Raw genomic sequence first — 22,304 nt, 5'->3', positions numbered from 1 at the left:
AAACTCCATGCCTTTTTCTTTCTTCGTTACTCCCTTGATAGAATATATAACCAGTTTCCTAAAAAAAAATATATGCTTAGGAGGTTTTTTGAAATGCTGTTTTAAGTTGTCTTTATTTAATATCACATTTGCTAGTACGACTGGCATAAAATTCTAAGTTGGAAACAATTTCTCTTTGAATGTTGAAGTTATTACTTCATTGCCTTTGAAGCTTTCAGTGTCACCACTAAGATAATACTAACTCTTGATCCTTTGTACAGTGGTATTTCTTTTTCTTTCTGGAAGTATTAGGATCTCTTCTTTATCCCCACTGTTTCACAATTTGATAATGATAGGATTTGGTGCAGGTCTTTTAAAATTCATAATTTAGAATACCATTTCAATTTGGAGACATCTTCAGGTCCCTCAATTCTTAGAATTTTTCTTTTAATTCTTTGTTAATTTTTTCATCTCCATTTTCAGTTTTCTCTTTCTGGGACTCATCATAGATGCAAGATCTTTCAATTGGTCCTCTAATTTTCTTTTCTATTTTTCTATTGTCTTTTTAGTTAGTTTTCTGGGGATTTTCTTATTTATTTATTCTATTCTTCTGATTTTTTTTTTTAAAGGTCTACTTTCATATTTTTATACTCTATAATTCTGATTCCTTATTTTTGAATTGTCCCACTTTACATATCACCTGTTCCTTTGATTTTAAATGATTTTATTTATTTCTTTATTTTTGGCTGTGCTGGGTCTTCATTGCTGTGAAGGCTTTTCTCTAGTTGCAGCAAGCGGGGGCTACTCTCAAGTTGGCACGCACGGGCTTCTCGCTGCAGTGGCTTCTCTAGTTGTGGAGCACAGGCTCTAGAGCACGCGGGCTTCAGTAGTTGTGGCATGCGGGCCCTGCAGTTGCAGTTCCCAGGCTCCGGAGCACAGGCTCGTAGTTGCGGCCCCTGGCTTAGCTGCTCTGTGGCATGTGGGATCTTCCTGGATCAGGGATTGGACCTGTGTCTCCTGCACTGGCAGCCAGATTCTTTACCCCTGAGCCACCAGGGAAGCCCACCACATCACTTGTTCTTATTTTATGGATTTATTATCTTATCTCACTGAATATATTGATTACAGTACATTTGAAATTTTTTTTTTCCCTGTGCACTGTCTCTGTTTCTTTTTTTTTAAATCAGTTAGCTTTTGACTCCTTCTTTCACGGCAGAGGCTGCTCTGAAATGCCCAGGGGTCCTTTATTAGCTATTCTACTTCAGTTGGATATTTCTGTGCCCTTGGACACTCTGAGGCTTGTCAACTGTTGGACCTCACTCTAAAGCAGCTGGTCAGGGACACGGCATGTTTGCGGAGGGAGCCCCAAAGGTCCACATCTGCAGGGCTTTTCCTCTGAGTTTGACAGTTTCCTCAGAAAGGAACCTTCTCGTTTTCTACCTGGTGAATATGAGGAATTTTAAGCTGGCTGTTGGCATTTTGAGATCTATTACGGAGGAGGCAGGGGAGAGGGAAAATCTTATTTTTCCAAAAGCAGGTATCTCTGCTCTCTCTGCTCTAAGTCTGTTATCTATCTCCACCTCAACTGTGCCTGGTTCCCCAGGGTGTGTCTCAGATTAACCCAATCAATTAGAACCACCAAGTTAAATAAATTTCATGAAGCTCTGGATAAAAGGCCAAGAACTTTTTAATCCAGAGTTTCTGGATCCAAAAAAATCCAAAAAAGTTTCGTCTCATCTTCCATACCTTCTCTCTCCCACAAAAAAGTAGAAAATATATCCAATTCAAGTCCCTTAACTCCTCCTACTTAACCATACTTTTTTTTTTCTTTCTTCTTTGATAATGCCTCAGAACTTGAGTATTCAGGGTCCAAGTTTGTTTTAAAATAACCCAATGAGCTGACAGACGGAGCTCCTGGAATTCTGCAGCTTGTGCTAGAGTCTACAGATGGGAAATTGCCGTCAGTTAAAGGGTGGTGCTATTACCATAGCCCAATTTTTGAAAGCCTTTAGGAAAAAAAGTCATCTGAGTTAATTAGCATTCACCACAGGCACTAGTTTTGTGTTACAGTATTCTATAAACGCAAATAACAAGAAAATACAGTGTTGTAGTCTCTAACTTTTAACTAACATTTAACTCTCAAAAATTGCATACTATAAAGTAAGAGTTTTACCTGTTACATGAATAAGCTCTTATATGACTGATGTATATACTCTATATGACTATTGCTCTTAGATTGTCATAAAATATGAGTTATGTTTTAAAATTAACTAAATACTATTGGTATCTAAAATAAGAGCAATTTCATTTTACCTCTCCGATCTGCTTTATCCACAAATCTCTTCCAAGAAACTCCTGGTGTAACACTACAGGCGCGGAGTTTAGATTAAAAGTCGAGGAGTCACTGGTCTTTTCTTTAATGAAAGGCTGGAGATCAGAATTTATCTAGAAAGAGTAGTCAAAGAGTTAAATCAGTAAACGCATGTACATTGGCATGTTTCAGTCATATTCACAAAGCACCAGTTATAGAGGGAAAAATAAAGCTTAAGGAACAGTTTTTAGATGTACTGTAATAAGCAAAAGAACAGCTCATTTGATTAACATTAATCTTAAAAAAATTTTTAAATAGTTTTCCCTAACATATTCCTTTTTTATTTAAATTTATTTTCATTTTTAAGCTTAAGCTAAGGATTTAGAAATTATATTTATTTTATAAATCTAATTGCTTAATAAACTAATCAATGATTTAATAAAGTACATAAAAACTCATCTGGAAATATTACATATTTCTGTACATACTTCCCCCTTCTTAGGAGCTATTTAAGCAGCATCTAAGAAATACATACTAAATGGAATTTAAAATAACATATACATAGACATAACAATATAGAAGCTAATCTTGAGACATTTTTTAAAAATTTATTTTTAATTGGGGGATAACTGCTTTATAGTGTGTGGTTTCTGCTGCACAATGTGAATCGGGCACAAATATACATATATCTCCTCTCTCTTCAACCTCCCTCCCTTAAGACATTTTATATTTCAGTTACTGGAATTAAAGCTTTCAATTTTACTCCATATATTTCTAAATTTCATTAACTTTCCACAATATGTTTTACATAGGAACTATACGGAAACTGTAACAAAAATCCAAATATTCTTGCATTTTGTTACTAGCAACATTACATGTTATTTAATAATTTGCAACAATTCTTTCAAGAAACTTTCAGGTGGTAAGAAAAGACAAACATCACAAATATGGCTCAAGTAAGCTCTAGCTTTCTATCAAAATTATGCAGTACTCACTAATCATATTGTTTATATTACATAATAATCACCATGAACAATAGATTTTATGTACTCAATAAACAGTTTCTGATATATAAAGCAGTTTATTAAATGGTAAAAGGCTTCTTGTGTACCATTTTAGCTATTTAAATACTGAAAAAACAAAGGGTGTGCAAATACCTTATGACTCATAGCCATGTGCTTCCCATACTGAAATGCCATATCCTGAACCTCAGCATCATGCTTTGCTAATTCCATCGCAGCTTGGCAGCTCTTTGCTAGTAAGGCCCCATGGGAGAGAAAAGTCTGCTCCTTCCAAGTCGATATTCCAATATCATCTGTGATACGATTTTCCTAAAAAATGCAACAAAAGCCAACATTAAAAAGATTTTAGGAGTAACTTAATTGTTTCAGTTTTTGAAGAACAAGTGTTAAGAAATGAACTATTGGGACGTCCCTAGTGATCCAGTGGCTAGGACTCTGTGCTCCCAATGCAGGGGACCAAAGTTCAATCACTGCTCAGGGAAATAGATCCCACATGCCCCAGCCAAGAGTTTGCATGTTGCAACTAAGGATCCTAGGAGCCGCAACTAAGACCCGGCACAGTCAAATAATTTCTTTTTTAAAAAATGAAATGAACTATTTAAAACACTCAGGTTATCACAACAAGACATAACTAAAGGATGTTGACCCTCACCTCCACCTGAAGGGAACTAAGGAGGTGGGAACTGTTTTTTTAGGGTAATTGAGGAAAATGAAAGAAATGTTGAAGCAAATTTTATTTTGAACTAAGGAATTGCTATTAAAATATACTTTAGGGGGAAAAAAAAATATATATATATATTAGGGGAATTCCCCGGCAGTCCAGTGGTTAGGGCTCTGCGCTTCCAGTGCTGGGGACTCAGGACAGATCCCTGGTCAGAAAACTAAGGTTCCACAAGTCATGTGGCAAAAACAAACAAAACAAATTTTAAAAATGATATAAAAAGTATACATCTATAGATCTCTTTCTATATCTCTCTATATATACACTTACAGGATAAGGCAAAAATATTAACAGAAACTTAAACCTTCAAACTAACTCTTCTATATTTGTATCAGTTCTTAATTAAGTGCTAGTATTCCAAGATACAAGAATCCTATTGTCTTTAACTTATGTTAAAACATCAAGGGCATAATGAAGGAACTGCATTCTCTTATAACCAGGTAGACAGAAAAGTGAGAGAGGAGGTAAACCATTATTATAATGGAGTATGATTAAATAACACTATTCAACAAAGTTTATTCCCATAAGAAGAAAAAAGGTATAAGGGACGAAATAATTGTAGTTTATTTAATTTCATCTTTTTACATTACAAAAATTACAGTAGTGTCTTTAAGTAAGCATACACAAACCTACTGACTGTAGACCAGTGATGTCAAATAAAAACATAATGTATATCTCATATGCAATTAAAAATTTGCTAGTAGCTACATTAAAAAAGTGAAAATAAACAGGTGGCATTAATCTTAATGACATATTTTATCTCATAATATATCTAAAATATTACTAAAACATAGAATCAATATTAATAATCATATACAATCATACATAATCATAATTACCATTAAAATATTTTATATTCTTTTTTATACTAAGTTTTCAAAATCAGTGTGTATTTTCCACTTATAGCATATCGCCAGTGACATTTCAAGTACTCAACAGGTACAAGGAGTTGGTGGCTATCCTAGGGGACAGCTCTACTTTAGGCAGTGAGCTCCCTGAGGAGAATGATGAAGCCATATGTAGAACAAAGCTCATTTCACAGTGTTTCTTTGAAACCTCAAACTAACTAGAAAGCATCCATTAATCCAAAAAGATTAATGAACCTAAACACTTTACTTCCTGCTGCCCACACCGCAATCCTTCTTCCACCATTATGTGGTGACAAAATAAAAAATAGTAAGAAAACTTAAACAGAGAGGTCATTAAAACCTGACCTCAGATTTAGCCCCACCTCTTTCACCATGCTGAAGGGAATCTTCAATCCATTGATCAGATCAAATTCTCAATTTTATATGCTTTTAAACAAAACGAGAGTTCCACTTATAGCAACAGTTACAAATACGCAACCTACTATTGTGTAATAATCAAAAAAGCCACACAGGGAGAAACAGTGCATAGACTGCTTCATAAAACATTACAGATAAGTAACAGCATTTAATTTTAGAAATTTGAGAATGGATTTTAAAATGTGCAAAGTTAATATATCATACTAATAAGCCTAGATAAAAACCATATTATCTCTCCAGATATAGTAAAGATGAATTTGACAAAATTCTATTCTTGATGGGGAAAAAAAGCACTTACTAAAATAAGATATGTATTTTTTTTAACGTATATACTGCAATCCTATTTAAAATCCATAAATGAAGTCAGCGTGTAGAAAATTTAAATGAAACAGTACAGTAAAAATAGCAGAGAACCAATAAATCTAAAAAGGCAGCATACCTAAAGCATGAGAATTCATTAAAGCTTCATTTTGGGGTTTTGATTGACACTTGACAGTTGCAAATTTTGAAACAAACTTTGATATCACAATGAGATATCACAATGAGATTTCAGCACCAGCACTAAGATTTGTACGTTCAGTTGGTTTGCAATTGACTTATTAGCCATTTACATAGCGTATAGTACTGATTTGTCACAGGACAGATCACAGTGTTAAAGGAAAGAAGAACCTTCCTGTAATGAGAAAGGATCCCTTAAATTGCACACAGCTTATGACATCCAACATACAAGAGCATAAAAACCATCATAATATTGTGATTCCAAGAAAGACAGTTTTGGTCAGGAAGATAACCTAAGATCCTATTTCCCATTTTAATTTCTAAAATCTCTTACAGTGACAAAACTGTCACGTAGGACAGAAAGTATACAGTGTTGGGAAATATAATGTGATTCAGCACTGGTTCTTTTTGTCATTTAACACAGACATCATGTTAATGTTAGACCAAAGCACAAAACGTTTAGTGCATAAACCAGTTTCTCTTTTAAGACGTAGGAATTTTATCACAGTCTTTTATCTTAATTTGGACCACTTATACCCAGTACTCTATCCTACTATAGACTGTTTAACTTAGTCAACAGAATCAAAAGTGATTTCTGGTGAGATTTATGGGGGACATAAACATTTATATCATTAAAGTGTCTGCATAACCAAAAGTACAATAATAAAAATGAAAATGCCTCATGATCCTTTTAGAAAAATAGTACTTCATAAGCTTGCTGCATTTTTATTGCCTTTACTATTGCATGACAATGAATAGTGGATAGAAAAAAAGAACTATATACTTGAATTATGATAGCTTAATCCATCACAAATTAATCTAAAAATGAAGCTTTTAGGGGTTTCCCTGGTGGTCCAGTGGCTAAGACTCTGTGCTCCCAAGGCAGGGGGCCCTGGTCTGATCCCTGGTCAGGAACTCGGTCCCAAATGCCGCACTAAGAATTTGCACGCTGCAACTAAAGATCCCAAATGCTGCACCTAAGACCCGGGACAGCCAAATAAATAAATAAATGAAGTTTCTACAGAAACAGGAACTATTTTTTGAAAGATTTATTTATTTATTTATTTTTGGCTGTGGTTGGTCTTCGTTATTGCACGAGGGCTTTTTCTAGTTGCGGGGAGCAGGGGCTACCTTTCATTGCTGTGGGCAGGCTTCTCATTGTGGTGGCTTCTCCATCCTTGTGGAGCAAAGGCTCTAGGGCGTAGGAGCTTCAGTAGTTGCAGTGAGTGGGCTCCAGAGCACAAGCTCAGTACTAGTGGCTCATGGGCTTAGTTGTTCCACGGCATGTGGGATCTTCCTGGACCAGGGATTGAACCAGGTTCCCTCACCTTGCAAGGTGGATTCTTAACCACTGGACCACCAGGGAAGCCCAGGAACTATTTTAATAAGGGGGAAAAAAATGCCCTCATTCCAGATGTGTATTTCTTTAATATGACAAGTGTGTGTGTGTGCATACACATGCACACACATGATCACCCAAAAGTTAGCAAACACTTTATAGGGAAACATATGACCCTTTCTTCCTAAAATTAGGAACAGGACAGAGGTGAACACAATACCATGGCTATTTAACAATGTAATAGAAGTGGTGAAAAAAGGATAGATGTATAAAAATTAGAAATGAAAGGTTTATCACTATTTGAAGATAATATAACTGCATATTGGGGAAAACCAAGAGACCCAACTGAACAATTACTAAAGCAAAAAGATAATTCAGTAAGGTAGCAAATATTAAATCATAAAACCTCAGTAATTTTTTAAGAATGTGTGCCTTTAGACAGACAGACAATGAAACAAAATAGGAAGTCCAGGAATCAAACTACACACCAGAACTTAATATATTTTAGGGAAAAGTTGGACTTTTTAGTAAATGGTGCTGGAATAACTGAACAACCTTCTGGGAAAAACACTAACACTGATCTGCATATCACACAATTTATCAGGATAAACTCCACATGGTAAAAATAAAAACAAAAGAACCACAGACAATAATTGAAGACAAAAGACAATAAGGAAAAGTATTGGATTGGCCAAAAAAGGTCATTTGGGTTTTCCCATAACATTTTTTTTTCTTTTTCCCATAACATCTTAACAGGAAAACCCGAACAACTTTTTTGGCCAACCAAATATTTGCATTTCCTATCACAGATGAATGACAAATCTTCCTATGGTTGGCTAATCATGATCCCCCACAAAGACAGCCACATCCTAATCCCTGAAGTCTGTGAATGTCACCTTACATGGTAAAGGGGACTTTGCAGTTCTGATTAAATTCAGGATCTTCAGTTCAGTTTGGTTCAGTTGCTCACTCGTGTCTGGCTCTTTGCAACCTTATGGACGGCAGCATGCCAGGCTTCACTGTCCATCACCAACTCCCGGAGATGGAGGAATTATCCCATAACTGGATGAACCTAATGCAGTCAAAAGAGTCCTCATGAAAGGGAAGTAGCAAGGATCAAAAATGGCGGATGAAGCCACAAACCAAAAAATGAAAGTGGAGACTAGAAAGGGTAAGGAAAGGGATTCTCCCCTAGAGCCTCCAGAAGGAATGCAACCCTGACAATATCTTGATTTGGGGGCTTCTGATCAAAAACACCCACACTTTCCATCTCCTTAAGGCTTCACTCAGTGTTGGTGAGGCTGTAAAGAAACAGACCTATCAAATATGACTGGTAGAAGTGGAAACTGGATAGAAATTTTGTAATTTCTTTCACAATTACAAATGTATTTGCCCTGTGACCTGTCAGTCCTACTTTCAGGAATTAATCCTTCATATAAGCCCCTACACTTGTGAAATTAAATACATACAAGGTTATGGTCTAATGTTCATCCAGCTGCCTGGGTGATCCTTTTAAAACATAAGCCAGACAGAAGCATACTGGCATTTGTGCTGTTTTTCAAACACTCCAGGCCTGTTCCTCCTCAGGCCTCTGTGCCCAGTAAATAGAATGTATCCAGTTCAAATATCACTTCTTTAAGAAGCATTTGCAAATACCCCCCAACATATACTTTCCTCTTTAAACTAACATAACATTTTGCATATTTCAAAACAGTTCTTAATTCTCTATGAATTGTATGCCTGCTTATTGGCTTGTTTCCTTAAGGACTGGATATAGTGTTAGTCACCTTCACATTTTTAATCATTTAGGCCATATTTAACTTTCAACAAATGCTTGTTAAATGAACAGAAATGTGTTCATCTGTTACATTAAGTAATTGTGTGTTCTTTTAAACAATTTAAAAGTTAATGAGCAGATATATCTATTCAACGGAATGCTACTGTACAAAAAAGAGAAGGAAGTGCTGACACCCGCTACACCATGGGTGAACCTCAAAAGCATGATCCTCAGTGAGAGAAGCCATCCATGAGACCGCATACTGCATGATTCTATGCTTATGAAATGGAGATTAGTGGTTGCCTGGTCCGGGGTGGGAATTGTAAACGGCCATGAGGGAGCTAATGAGGTGTGTGTGAAAATTTCTAAAACTGATTTATGGTGATGATTGTATCACTTGATAAAGTTACTAAAAATTACTAACTGTAATTTTTAAATAGGTTAAACTTTTTTCTTGGGCTCCAAAATCACTACAGATGGTGACTGCAGCCATGAAATTTAAAGACGCTTGCTCCTTGAAAGAAAAGCTATGACAAACCTAGACAGCATACTAAAAAGAAGAGGTATCACTCTGCCGACATGGAGTCAAAATATGTCAAAGATGCAGTATAGTCCGTATAGTCAAAGCTATGGTTTTCCAGCAGTCATGTATGGATGTGAGAGTTGGACCATTAAGAAGGCTGAGTGCAGAAGAATTGATGTTTTGAACTGTGGTGTTGCAGAAGACTCTTGAGAGCCCCCTGGACAGCAAGGAGATCAAACCAGTCAATCCTAAAGGAGATCAATCCAGAATATTCATTGGAAGGACTGAGGCTGAAGCTGAAGCTCCAATACTTTGGCAACCAGATGCAAAGAGCCAACTCATTAGAAAAGACTCTCATGCTGGGAAAGATTGAAGGAATGAGGAGAAGTGGACGACAGAAGACTAAATGGTTGGATGGCATCACCAACTCAATGGACATGAGTTTGGGCAAACTCCAGGAGATGATGAAGGATAGGGAAACCTAGTGTGCTGTAGCCCATGGGATCCCAAAGAGTCAAACACAACTAAGGGACTGAACAATGTTATGATATGTAAGATATATCTCAATAAAGTTGCTAAAAAAGAAAAAAGGGTAATGAATATAAAATTTTACATTTCTTGGTCTCAAATGCTTAAATTATCATTTAAGAAATTAACTTTTTTGTGGCTTGTATACCATCCTCATTTATTCATATAAGATTTATTTAGTTTCTATTATGAGTTAGATTCTTTGTAAAGTAACATGAATATATTTATTAATAAATAGCCTGTTCTCAAGAAACTCACAATCCAGGTATGGCATCTATATATCTATCTCTATGTGGATATTAATATAATAGATAAATTATCTGATAGAGTTCTATCTCAGAATAATTCCTGGAAGATCTCCAATAAAAGATTCAGTTTTATATTTTCCTTATTGTGATTGACATTTTATTATTCATCACTTTTACATTTGTAATGCAATAATACACAGTCACTGAAAATACTCAGGAAATTCAGATAACCAAGAAATAATTAATGTATAGTCTCTTGAAATCTGCTATTGTAAGTTAATCATGTCATAAATCAGTAATTCTATTCTAAATTAATCAGAAAATTTATTCCCTGAATATTAAATTACTACCTATCGTGAACTTGGTTACAAATGAAACAAAGCCCCTCCATCCATTTCTGTCAGCTTGCCATGTATCCATTAAGAGAGCATGCTTTATTACAAAGGAAAAGTTAACGCACAATTTTGGATGTGGTTTAATAACCATATCCAAATTAGTATCTTCAGACATCAGATATATAGAATTGATATGAAATGAATGAATGCGGTCAGAGTAAATGAGATTCAGATACACTTACAGCATCAACTTACATTTGTGCAATTTACAGAAGGAAGATACATACAGTTGATATTCATTTTTGATGGGATTTTCTTTTTTTCAGAAAGATAATATATGTCAACATATCTACTGAATGACTGTCAGACTGAAGTATATTAATTTAAAAAATGTAGGTCTCTTATTCACTGTAACCTGAACTTTTTGCTCAAGTAAGGCTAGTTTCAAAAACACACAGGAAAAAATACCAGAAGCTTGCAAGGTGTTTCCCTAGATAGTGGGACCGGTTGTTTTATTCAGATACAATGTTCTGTTCTGCTGCTGAGCTGTCTAGGGGACATGCACTTTAAGTTGCTTTCCTAATGGTAGTAATGCATTTGTATATACCTATTTACATGAGATCAAAGTGTATTTGTAAAGTGGCTGCTGCTGGGGATTAAAAGTCTAGTCCATGGTCATAGAACAAAGGCAAGCTAACTGACCCAGGAAGATGTCCAAGCCCCAACCAGAACCTGCCAAGTCAAACTTTTACCCTCCATATTATCAGAAGAGTGTTAAGGGTACTTCAAAGAAAGCATGCAAATATTTCCTGTTTTATACTTCCTACTTCAGATTCACATACTAAGCTGTTACCTTTATAATTTAACTTTAAAATATATTTATGCAGCATAAATTTGGGTTTGGTGAGAGATCACATTCTCTAATGTCACATTTTACCATCTTAAATGTTTGGTTTGAATTAGCCTCTTCACCTATTTTAAGAAGCTAAACAAGAGCCAAAATGTTTATCAGCCTAATTAAAAAAAAAAAAATTATTTGGCTGCACTGGTTTTAGTGACAGCAGGCGATTTCTTAGTTGCAGCACGTTGGACCTAGCTCCTGACCAAGGATTGAACCTGGCTCCCCTGCACTGCGAGTGCAGAGTCTTAGTCACTGGACCAACAGGAAAGTCCCTACTAGCCTTATTTAAAAAAAAAAAAAAAAAAAGGCAAAGAAAATTTTAATAAAGACTCTCTAAATTTAGGGATAAGAAGGAAGCAAGGTGGAAAACAGAATCTCCTACTTCCTGGGAGCCAACAATATGTGATGACACTTCCATGTTCGTTATTACATTAGCGCTTAGATTCTATCTTGTTTAATATATAATAGAAATACTTAAAAATATCTTCGATAGTTTAAAAAGTAGGTTTATATATAACAGTAAATGACATGATTCATTGATGTATCAACAAAGTATTTTAAGCCCGTAATTAAGTCTTTTAATAATATAAATTAAAAGATCCAAGAATCCAAAGCATATAAGTAACAAGGTTAGAAATAGTACATATCATAGTATTTTTTTCAGGAATCTTGAGGAAGAGGGAAAAAGTATAATATTTTAACAGTATCATCTAATAGGATAATTTGCTTTGATTTACAATCTGGTCACACTGGAGGTAGTAAAGTAGGTATCTATGTAAATCATGGGAGAGAAACCGATAAGATGTAATGTGTATAACTAAAGTCTGTTTTAAGAAGTGCTTCTACATAATAAACAAAGCTATTAAGCTTTTCCTCACACATTAGAGAGCAGGGCTGTCAGGGAATTTAAATGTCAGGAATTCTTTGGTCTAGGTATAGCCAGCCCCTTCCTGTGCTCCCCACCAGACAGTTCTTGCTGAGATGAATGGGAATGATCCTGATGAAGAAGGGTTAGTATGGAGAAGGAAGACTTGATAGCTCAAATTCTCCAGCAAGGGGTATCCTTCAGATGGGGAAAGCTTTGAACAGCTAGAGGGCAGCAGATAGTCTTCAGAGGGGCTGCTCAGAAGGGGCAGTAGGGAATGCTTATTGATTTATTCTTTGAGATGAACAAACAGCACCAAAGGGAAACTTGGCTTGCTTCGAGATGTACAGTGTATGATGGTGTTTGACATACCGTGTAAGTGTGCGGCAGATGCAGTTTAATTAATTTTGTGTGTGTGCTTACTATGCCAGGCATCATAGATTTGGGAAATAGGTATTCCCCCTTGACCTTCAGTAGAAGTTCAGCAAGGGAGAAAGACAGTACATAGGAAACAGTTTGGTTTTATGAAAAGAAAGCTATGCTTACAGTATAGAGAAGGGAGTGACTAGTTTTACCAAGGAAGGCTTCAGTGTGAGAACTATCAGCTGAATCTGGTTCTGAATAATAACCTGGAATTAGCCAGGAAAATAAGGTATGAGATGACTTTAGGGTATCAGTATGAGTTCCATATTGCTGAAGCAGACAGTGGGAAAAGGAGGTAAAGGACAAGACTAGTTAGGTAGGTAACAGGTCCAGAGGGTTGTATCTTATTATTTAGGTGCTAGGAGACTGACTTCAGCAGGAAATTATACGACTACATGTGCAATCACATGGGCTGCTTCAGAGGCAGTGTGGACTGGAGGGGCAACAACTGGGATATACATTAAGGGGTGAAAATTATACTCCAGGTGAGCAGGGATGACATAAAGTGGTAGCCAGTGGGAACTGAGAGGCTTGACCATCATTCATCAAGGACCTACTTCCCTCTCCCTCCTTATTAACGAACCCCAATTTTGTTCAGGCAGTCACTGCTGTTGCCAACGATTAATTTAGGAATGGGCATGTGGTCCAATTTTAGGCAATAAGACATAAGGAAAGTCTACTGCAGAACTCCTAGAAAGAGATCCAGACAAAAGAGGCACCTGTGGAAAGTGCTCTGTCTTGATGAGCCACACTCAGGACTACTGTAGCCAAACTGCTACAATCTTGATAATAAAGAGGACACCAGGAAGCAGAACAGAGAGAAAAAACCTTGATATCTGGAGTTGTCATGTTAACTGTCCCTTGATGCCTGATTGCCTCTGCATGTTCAGTTAGAGTAAAATGTGTTTCCTTACTTTTATATCTATTTAATTGGATTTTCCATTCTTTGGCAACTGAAAGCATTTCCATGAATTAATTCTTTCCTTAAGATGAAAAATGTTTACACTATATAAAGTCTGCATATGCCAACATTAACAAACTACTAAAACATTTAAAGAAGATTTTCCTTAGGATGGAGTATTCTATTGCCACATAACAAATTACCGACAAACACAGCATCTTAAAACAACAAACACTTATTATCTCAAGAGTTTCTAAGGGTCAGGAATCTAGGAATGGCTTAGCTGGCTGGTTATGGCTCAGGATTTCTCAGGAGATTGCAGTTAAGCTGTTAGCTTGGGTTGCAGTCATTTAAAGGGGCTAGACAATCCACTCCCAAGCTCACTCAGGTGGTTGTTGACAGTCGGTGTTAGTTCCTGGCCACTCTGTAGGGCGGCTCTGACCCAGTAGAGTAAGAGCACACCCAGAAGGGAAGTTTCAGAATCGTTCGGACCCTATCTTGGAAGTGACACTATCTTTCCTGTGGTATGCTATTCGTCATAGAGAGCAACCTAGCCCAGTACGAGAAGGAATGAGACAAGGAATACTAGGAGGTGTGGTTCACTGGGGGCCATCTTGGAAGCTGGCTACTACAGATAGAGTCTATGATTAGAATCACTAGGTCAACAGATCTGAACATTTTTAAATTTCTTAAAACATTTTGCAAATTGTTTTACAGAAAGTTTCTTCCGATACGTACCTTGACCGGCTAAGTTTGAGACTGTCTTGTCACAGAGTAGAACTGTTTTCCTTGTGAATTTAACAGGTGAAAAGTGGCATTTCATTTAAAATGGGAAGCAATTTCAATGATTAACCAGTTGTATTTCCTCCATTTATTCTTTTATTTACTGAGTATCTTCTACATATAAGGCACTGTTTTAGGTGTTCACACCAGTGAGAAAACCAAAGCATCCTTGCATTCATAGTTTATAGTCTAGAAGGGAAGTCAGACAGTCATAACCACACAGATAAATATGTAACTCCAAACTGAGACACTTCCAATGGGGAATATGAACATACTTTTATGACAGCAGCAATAAGAGGACCTGACTGAGACTGAGGCTTTCGGAAATTGTTTCCGAGAGGAAGTGACACTTGAGCTGACACAGGAAGGATGAATGAGGGATAATTTAGTAAAGAGGTACGCAAGGGTTGCATAGTAGGCTGCGAGGATTGCACATACAAAGGAGAATAGTATGTCTGAGGTAGGAGAGAGGCTCTTGGGGCTGATATACAGACAGTGAGGGTTCAAATGGTAAGAGGAGAGGCTGGAGGGATTGACTGGGTCAGATTATGCAGGGTCTTCTAGGTCATGTTCAGGATTTCAGTTTTTATTCACAGTGATGGGATGTTACTGGGGGTTGAGAGGAAGGTACCGCAGCACCAGATACGCATTTTGAGATCTCTGGTGGTATGGAGAAAGACTAGCAGATGGGAGAATTGTAAACATGGAGGTGAAGGAAGAGGTTATAGGAATTGCTCAGGCCAGAGAGGATGACATTGTGGACCGTGCAAAAGGGGGAGGCATGGGGTAAAGCTAGACTGCAGCTTGTGCCATCGATGGTGGGCCAGTGAGGGGATCAACTGCCTTTTTTTTTTTTTCAAATTTTAAACTTTTAATTTTGTTTTGGGGTATAGCCAATTAAAAATGTTGTGGTAGGTTCAGGTGAACGGCGAAGGGACTCAGCCTTACATATACATGTATCCATTCTCCCCCAAACCCCCTCCAAGGTACTGTTCTTGACTACTTATGGACCAATGTAGGTGTCCCTGCAAAATTCATAAGTTGAAATCCTAACTGCCAGTGTATTTAGGGTGAGGACGTAATTAAGGTTAAATGAAGTCATGAGTGTGGATTAATGTTCTTATAAGGAGAGATACCAGGGAGCTTGCTGGGCTCTCTCTCTACCACGTGAGCACACAGTGAAAAAGCCGTCATCTGCAAACCAGGAAGACAGTTCTCATCAGAAACCAAACTGCTAGCACCTCCATCTTGGACTTCTCATCTCCAGAACTGTTAGTAAATAAATTTCTGTTGTTTAAGTCAACTCAGGCCATGATATTTTGGTATGGCAGCCAGGGCTGACTAGAGCAGCCAACTTCTCTCTAAACCTTAGGATTCAATCAGTGATGTTTTGAAAGTATATTTATACTGTTCCTCCCAACATCTTCTCAGCATGGTAACAACAAGCATGTTGAAAAGATCTATAGTCTAGTTATCTAATTCTGTGTAACAAACCACCCCAAAATTTAGTGGCAAAAACCAACAACCATTTTACTATGATCACAGATTCTGTGGGTCAGGAATTCAGGAAGAGAACAGAGAAGATCTGACTCTGCTTCACGATGTCTGGGGTCTCAGTTGGGAATACCTAAAAAAGCTGGGGATGAATCAAGCCCCAGAGGGCTGCCGCTAGAACAGCTGAACTACCGGGGATCTACTTCCAATAAAATGGCTTATTCATCAATACATCAATCAGGCACAACTGGGATGGATGACTGGAGCACTTATCCACAGTCTCTCACTCATGGTGCTTAGGTTCTGAGGTGGGGAGTGGTGAGAGGGAGTGTTTCAAGAGAGTGAGGATTTTAAGAGACCCTTTCCTGGCACAGACTAAGAATTTAGGTAGTGTCACTTCTACTGTACTCTTATCTATTAAGGGGCTCACAATCCTACTGAGGTTCAAGGGAAAGAGTCATAGATCCATACCATTTGACGGGAAGTGATGGGAGGAAAGATAAAGAATTTGAGGCCTTCTATTATTTGTTCTTAACTACCATAGTTCACTGCTGAAGATGGCGCTGAGGAAACCAACTTGCTTTCTCTGCTCTCTCCCAGTTATATTTCTGGCTAAGCTGATGATATAGGAGATGGAGTAAGGTAGTCATGGGGATAAACGTGGTGAGGGAAACAAGTATTAAGGATGACTCATAAGTTTCCGACTTGAAAATCTGGATGAATGGTGGTGCCCTTCATGAAGACAGAGGATAATGGACTGGGTTTGGGGAGAAAGATCATATATCTGGTCTTAGTAATAAGTACTGAGTCTGAGATGAGTGGGATACCACCAGATGGAAATATTGAATAAGCAACAAAATATTCAGCTCCAGAGCTCAGGAGTGAACTGGGATGGAGATTACTTTGGGACTTATTGACATATAGACAGACGGTAATTGAAGGCTTGAGCTTCATTTTTTAAAAGGTCTGCTCTTGTCCTGTGATCAAAATGGTATTCTATTAAACAATTTACAAGCTTAATAGTGATGTTTCATCTCTCAGGCAAATAAACTGCCTTTTAAGATGTTTTGCTGCAATAGCTGTCAGTGAGTGACCTGGAGTACCTCTAAATGGTGCACAAATTCAATTTAAACAATAAAAACATTCACCAACCATACCCACTCTAAACTTGAGGGCCTGCTTAATCAAAAAGGCCATTATATACACTTAGCTTTCTTAGTCACTAATAGCTTTTCTCTTCTCTATATCAACTTCTGCTTTCTCACCTTTAGCCTATCTAACCTAATACTCCTATATTTGATTTCTAACATGCTTACTTCATGATACATGTGCTATTTTTTCCTTTAAATAAAAACATTTTGTGGATTAAAAAATATAGACAGCACTATTTCTTAAATGTGGTATGGGCATCTAGGTGTTTTCATTCTTTAAACTGTATGTATCTGCCATATATACTCTTTTGTATGCTTGATACATTCCATAACAAAAAAAAACATTTAAACTATATTCAATAGCCTTAAATTTTTATTTGCAACAAATGATTTAAGACTGTCTATTTTATGAAAAAAGGATGTTATTAAAATTATAGGTATTTATTATTACCACCACCAGCATCTTCGGAGTCTTGGATATGTGAGTGATATAAGCTTGAACAGATGCCCAGCAAACAATAAAACATGACATGGCCTGTTTTATTAGCTCATTAACACATGCCTTGGGTACAATATGAAGGACAGGTTGTGAGTAAATGTACCAATGAAATATACCCCAGAGTATCTTAATACTTTTATATTTTACTCACCATTTCACTTTTAAACCTCTTAAGATACATTTTCTTTTAAAGCAAGTTTTTACGTGTATATATACTTGGGATATTTCTTACTTCAAAGAAAGATAAATAAAATTTTCCTATTTCTAATCTACAAAAGAAAACCTTCGATATGAATTCCATTCCACTTTGATGATGTTAATTAGCATCCTTGTACTCAAACTCACTGATTTCCTCTCTCTAACCAACCTCCCCAGGCCACCTTCACCCATTTTTATGGGAATAGTCTGCAAGGCCCTGAATTTCCTATCATTATTCTGTGCTTGTTTGCACATGGCACAATAATGTCTCCATACAAAACACTGTAGTCCTCTCTGACTGCTTGAGGATTAATTATCATCATGAACAACATGGTAAATGTCCCAACCAGGAAGTATATGACCAACAAACTACTTCAGCGGAAACAAATGATCATTAATGACTTTCATCCTTAGTGCCTTAGATAGAAATTTGGGAAAAGCTTGCCCAAATGGACCACACTTGATGTCATCTTTGAATTTGGATTAAAAAAACCCTTTTTGGTAGTGGCAAGACACCTAGCTTCAGTCTGATTTAAAATTCATGAAGCCAAACACAGACTTGTAAGACATGGTCTTAATGAGAAGAAAAAGATCTCAAGAAAACTGAAAACATAAAAACAGATTGAAGAAAGTTGGCACTGGCAAAAAGAAGGTGCAGATTTTGCAATGACTATCTGTGGTGATTGTGTAAATTTTTTTTATAAGAGAATATGCTAGGAAAACTTTAGGAAAAGAACACAAACAAACCCCACTATAGGTGTTTCATGAAAGTCTTGATATGAATTTCCTGAAACTCCAAATACCAAGCCTCTCCTCTTTCTAGCCAGGGGGATATTGGCTTTACAGTTACTAAGTGAGTCCTAGCCCCTAGAAAGTAAGGCTTCGATCCTCAGGCTAGAAGCCTACTCACCAGCTTAGCCTAGACCTTCAGGTTCCCATGGCTCCTCTGACTTATCTGACTCCAGTTCACTATTAGAAAAGTTACCCCAGACTCAGTGGCTTCAAACAATAATCATTTATTTTTGCTCATGTGTCTGTGGATCAGCTGGGATTCAGCTAATTTAAACTGGTGACTCTGCTTCTCACTGCATGTCTCTGGACTGGCTGGAGACATCTGGTCTGCTCCAAATGTTTCTCATTCTTGGACCAGCAGTCTAGCCAGGATATGTTTTTCTCATGGCAATGGCAGAGGCCCAAGAGAGCCTCCTATTGGCCAAAGCAAATCAGAGTTAAAGGGCTAAGTATAAGAACACCCTACCTAAATGCATCACAATTACATGGCAAAGACATAGATGTATATGCTGTTGTTCAGTCACTAAGTTGTGTCCAACTCTTTGTGACCCTGTGAACTGCAGCAAGGCAGGCTTCCCTGTTCTTCATTATCTTCTGGAGTTTGCTCAAACTCATGTTCATTGAGTCACTGATGCCATCCAACCATCTCATCCTCTGATGCTTTTGCCTACTCATCCTGCCTTCAATCTTTCCCAGCATCAAGGTCTTTTCCAATAGTTGGCTCTTTGCATCAGGTGACCTAAGCACTGGAGCTTCATTTTCAGCATCAGTCCTTCCAATGAATATTCAGGGTTGATTTCCTTTAGGGTTGACTGGTTTGATCTCCTTGCTGTCCAAGAGGCTCTTCTCCAGCACCACAGTTTGAAAGTATAAATTCTTTGGTGCTCAGCCTTCTTTATGGTCCAATGCTCACATCAGGACATTTAATACTGGAAAATACCAAAGCTTTGACTTTACAGACCTTTGTCAGCAAAGTAATGTCTCTACTTTTTAATATGCTGTCTAGGTTTGTCATAGCCTTTCTTTCAAGGAGCAAGCGCCTTTTAATTTCATGGCTGCAGTCACCATCTGCAGTGATTTTGGAGACCAAGAAAAAAAGTCTGTCACTGTTTCCATTTTTCTTATCTATTTCCCATGAAATGATGGGACCGGATGCCATGATCTTAGTTTTTTTAATGCTGTTTCAATGCCAGCTTTTTTACTCTCCTCTTTCACTTTCATCAAGAGGCTCTTAAGAGCCTCTTCAGTTTCTGCCATTAGGGTGGTATCATTTGCATATCTGAGGTTGTTGATATTTCTCCAGGCAATCTTGATTCCAGCTTGTGAGTCATCTAGCCCAGCATTTTGCTCTGCATATATATACTCTGCATAGAAGTTAAATAGCCAGGGTGACAATATACAGCCTTGATGTACTCTTTTCTCAATTTGAACCAGTCCATTGTTCCATGCTCAGTTCTAACTGTTGCTTCTTGACCTGCATACAGGTTTCACAGGAGGCAGCTAACGTGGTCTGGTATTCCCATAAACATTTTCCAGTTTGTTGTGATTCACACAGTCAAAGGCTTTAGTGCAGTCAATGAAGCTGAAGTAGATGTTTTTATGGATTTCTCTTGCTTTTTTTATGATCCAACAGATGGTGGCAGTTTGATGTCTGGTTTGTCTGCCTTTTCTAAATCCAGCTTGTACATCTGGAAATTCCCAGTTCATGTACTGTTGAAGCCTAGCTTGAAGGATTTTGAGCACTTCCTTGCTAGTATGTGATATAAGCACAATAGTACGGTAGTTTGAACATTCTTTGGCATTGTCCTTCTTTGAGATTGGAATGAAAACTGACCTTTTCCAATCCTGTGGCCATTCCTGAGTTTTCCAAATTTGCTGGCATACTGAGTGTAGCACTTTAACAACATCATCTTTTGGGATTTAAAATAGCTCAGCTGGAACTCCATCAGCTCTACTAGCTTTGTTTGTAGTAATGCTTCCTAAGGTCCACTTGACTTAACACTCCAAGATGTTTAGTTCGAGTTGAGTGACCACACCATTGTGGTTATCCAGGTCATTAAGAACTTTCTTGCCCAGTTCTGTGTATTCTTGCCACCTCTTCTTCATCTCTTCTGCTTCTGTGAGGTCCTTGCCGTTTCTGTCCCTTGTTGTGCCCATCGTTGCACAAAATGTTCCCTTGGTATCTCTAATTTTCTTCAAGAGATCTCTAGTCTAAATGAGTATATTAGTTACCTATTGCTGCATAATAAATTATCTCAAACTTAGTGGCTTAAAACAATAATGAACACATTATGTTTCAGAAGGTCTGTGGTCAGGAATGGCTCAGCTGGGTGGTAGCATGGGGCTTCTCATGAAAGACTAAAAATGCTCTATTTTGTAGACAAAGAGACTCCTGTACAAATATCCTATATTTTTAATTATTGTCTATTATTTATTAAAACATATTTTTGTGCAATGTAATACATTTTATGGGGAAAAGCTGTTTAGAGAGTTTTTAGCAGTAAAATAAGAACTGTGACCTTTAAAGAATAGGCTAAAAGATGGCGAACATTAATGCAATTCCACAAAATACATAGCAAGGGAATAATAAAACAGGAGACATAAATTGCAAATCATTTTATAAATTGAGAGATAGGATACCTGCGGAATTCCTGGGCCCTTGCCCTATGCTTGTTTCTACTGCCAACAATCTTGTCTTTTGCTTCATACCTGTGTTATTTCAACACTCTTCCAGATGGTATCTCTGCTTCTGATTGCTTTGGTTTCCAATTTGCCTTATTCACAGCTTCTAAATAATCTTTTTATAAAAAACTGTACTTATTTTCTTAATATGTATTTTTTTAATTAATTTATTTATGTGGCTATGCCAGGTCTTAATTATGGCACCCGGGATCTTCAAATTTTATTCAGCATACATATCTTTTTTTTTATTTGAGGGATGAGAACTTTTACTTGTGGTATATAGGATCTAGTTCCCTGACCAGGGATCCAACCAGAGCCCACTGCATTGGGAGTGCAGAGTCAGAGCCATTGGACCACTAGGGAAGTCTGCTACAATAATCTTTACCAAAGATCTTCTCTTGTGTAACAGCCTATGATACTTTCTTTCTGTTTACTATTTTAAATCCAAACTCCCCAATACACATGTTCAGTATCCATCCATTGATTCATTGATTCCTCTTAAAACTATCAGCCATCCCTAGCAAATGCCTTTGCTACAGCTTGGACAATAGCTTTGTCTCCATCTCAGCTTTCAAAACACAAGCATCTGACATGTCCAGCACAGCTGCTAGTGAATAATGGGTACTCATTATGCATTTGCTGAATGAGCAGACCTTGAAAATAACTAGGTAACCTAAAACAAAATTATAACTTTCTCTTCTCAGTTCTTCTGAATCTGTGTTCAAAGTACCTTCATAATTGAGTCACATATATTGTCATAAAACATGTCTGCCTCTTTAAACTTACCTCCCAACCACTCTTCTGTTCATCCACCATGTTTCAGCTGAGTGGGCCTACTCTCTATTTTCTGGATACATTAAGCTCATTCCTCTCTCAGGCCTTTTCCTAAGTTGCTTCCTCTTCTTGGAACACTTTTCCCTGTTTTTTGTTTTTTAATTCAGCTAGTTGCTTTTTTGTCATTCAGATCTCAGTTTAAAATTATTTCCTCAGAGAGGACTTCCATGAACATTCACTTTCAAGTAACTCCCTCAATCCTTAACTATCGCGT

At 37.3% G+C, this 22,304-nt stretch overlaps 2 protein-coding genes across 2 annotated transcripts in view; both read right to left on the bottom strand.

The window, feature by feature from the left end:
* BEND3 (BEN domain containing 3) overlaps positions 1-2,394 on the bottom strand; it is a 109,394-nt gene extending 107,000 nt beyond the window's left edge. The window contains exon 1 of the mRNA XM_061131752.1: positions 2,293-2,394. The gene's annotated coding sequence lies outside the window, so the exon portion shown is untranslated. The remainder of the gene's footprint in view (positions 1-2,292) is intronic.
* The window catches only part of PDSS2 (decaprenyl diphosphate synthase subunit 2), a 276,653-nt gene that overhangs the window by 55,663 nt on the left and 198,686 nt on the right, over positions 1-22,304 (bottom strand). Inside the window, exons 5-6 of the mRNA XM_061131753.1 lie at positions 3,448-3,621; positions 2,293-2,424 (exon numbers count right to left, since the gene is read on the bottom strand). Of these exons, the coding sequence (XP_060987736.1) occupies positions 2,293-2,424; positions 3,448-3,621 (306 nt within the window). The remainder of the gene's footprint in view (positions 1-2,292; positions 2,425-3,447; positions 3,622-22,304) is intronic.

The sequence above is a fragment of the Dama dama genome, chromosome 28 (assembly GCF_033118175.1).
Source record: "Dama dama isolate Ldn47 chromosome 28, ASM3311817v1, whole genome shotgun sequence".
Lineage (NCBI taxonomy): Eukaryota > Metazoa > Chordata > Mammalia > Artiodactyla > Cervidae > Dama > Dama dama.
The sequence above is the reverse complement of the archived record's forward strand: the minus strand, read 5'-3'. Positions and strand labels throughout refer to the sequence as shown.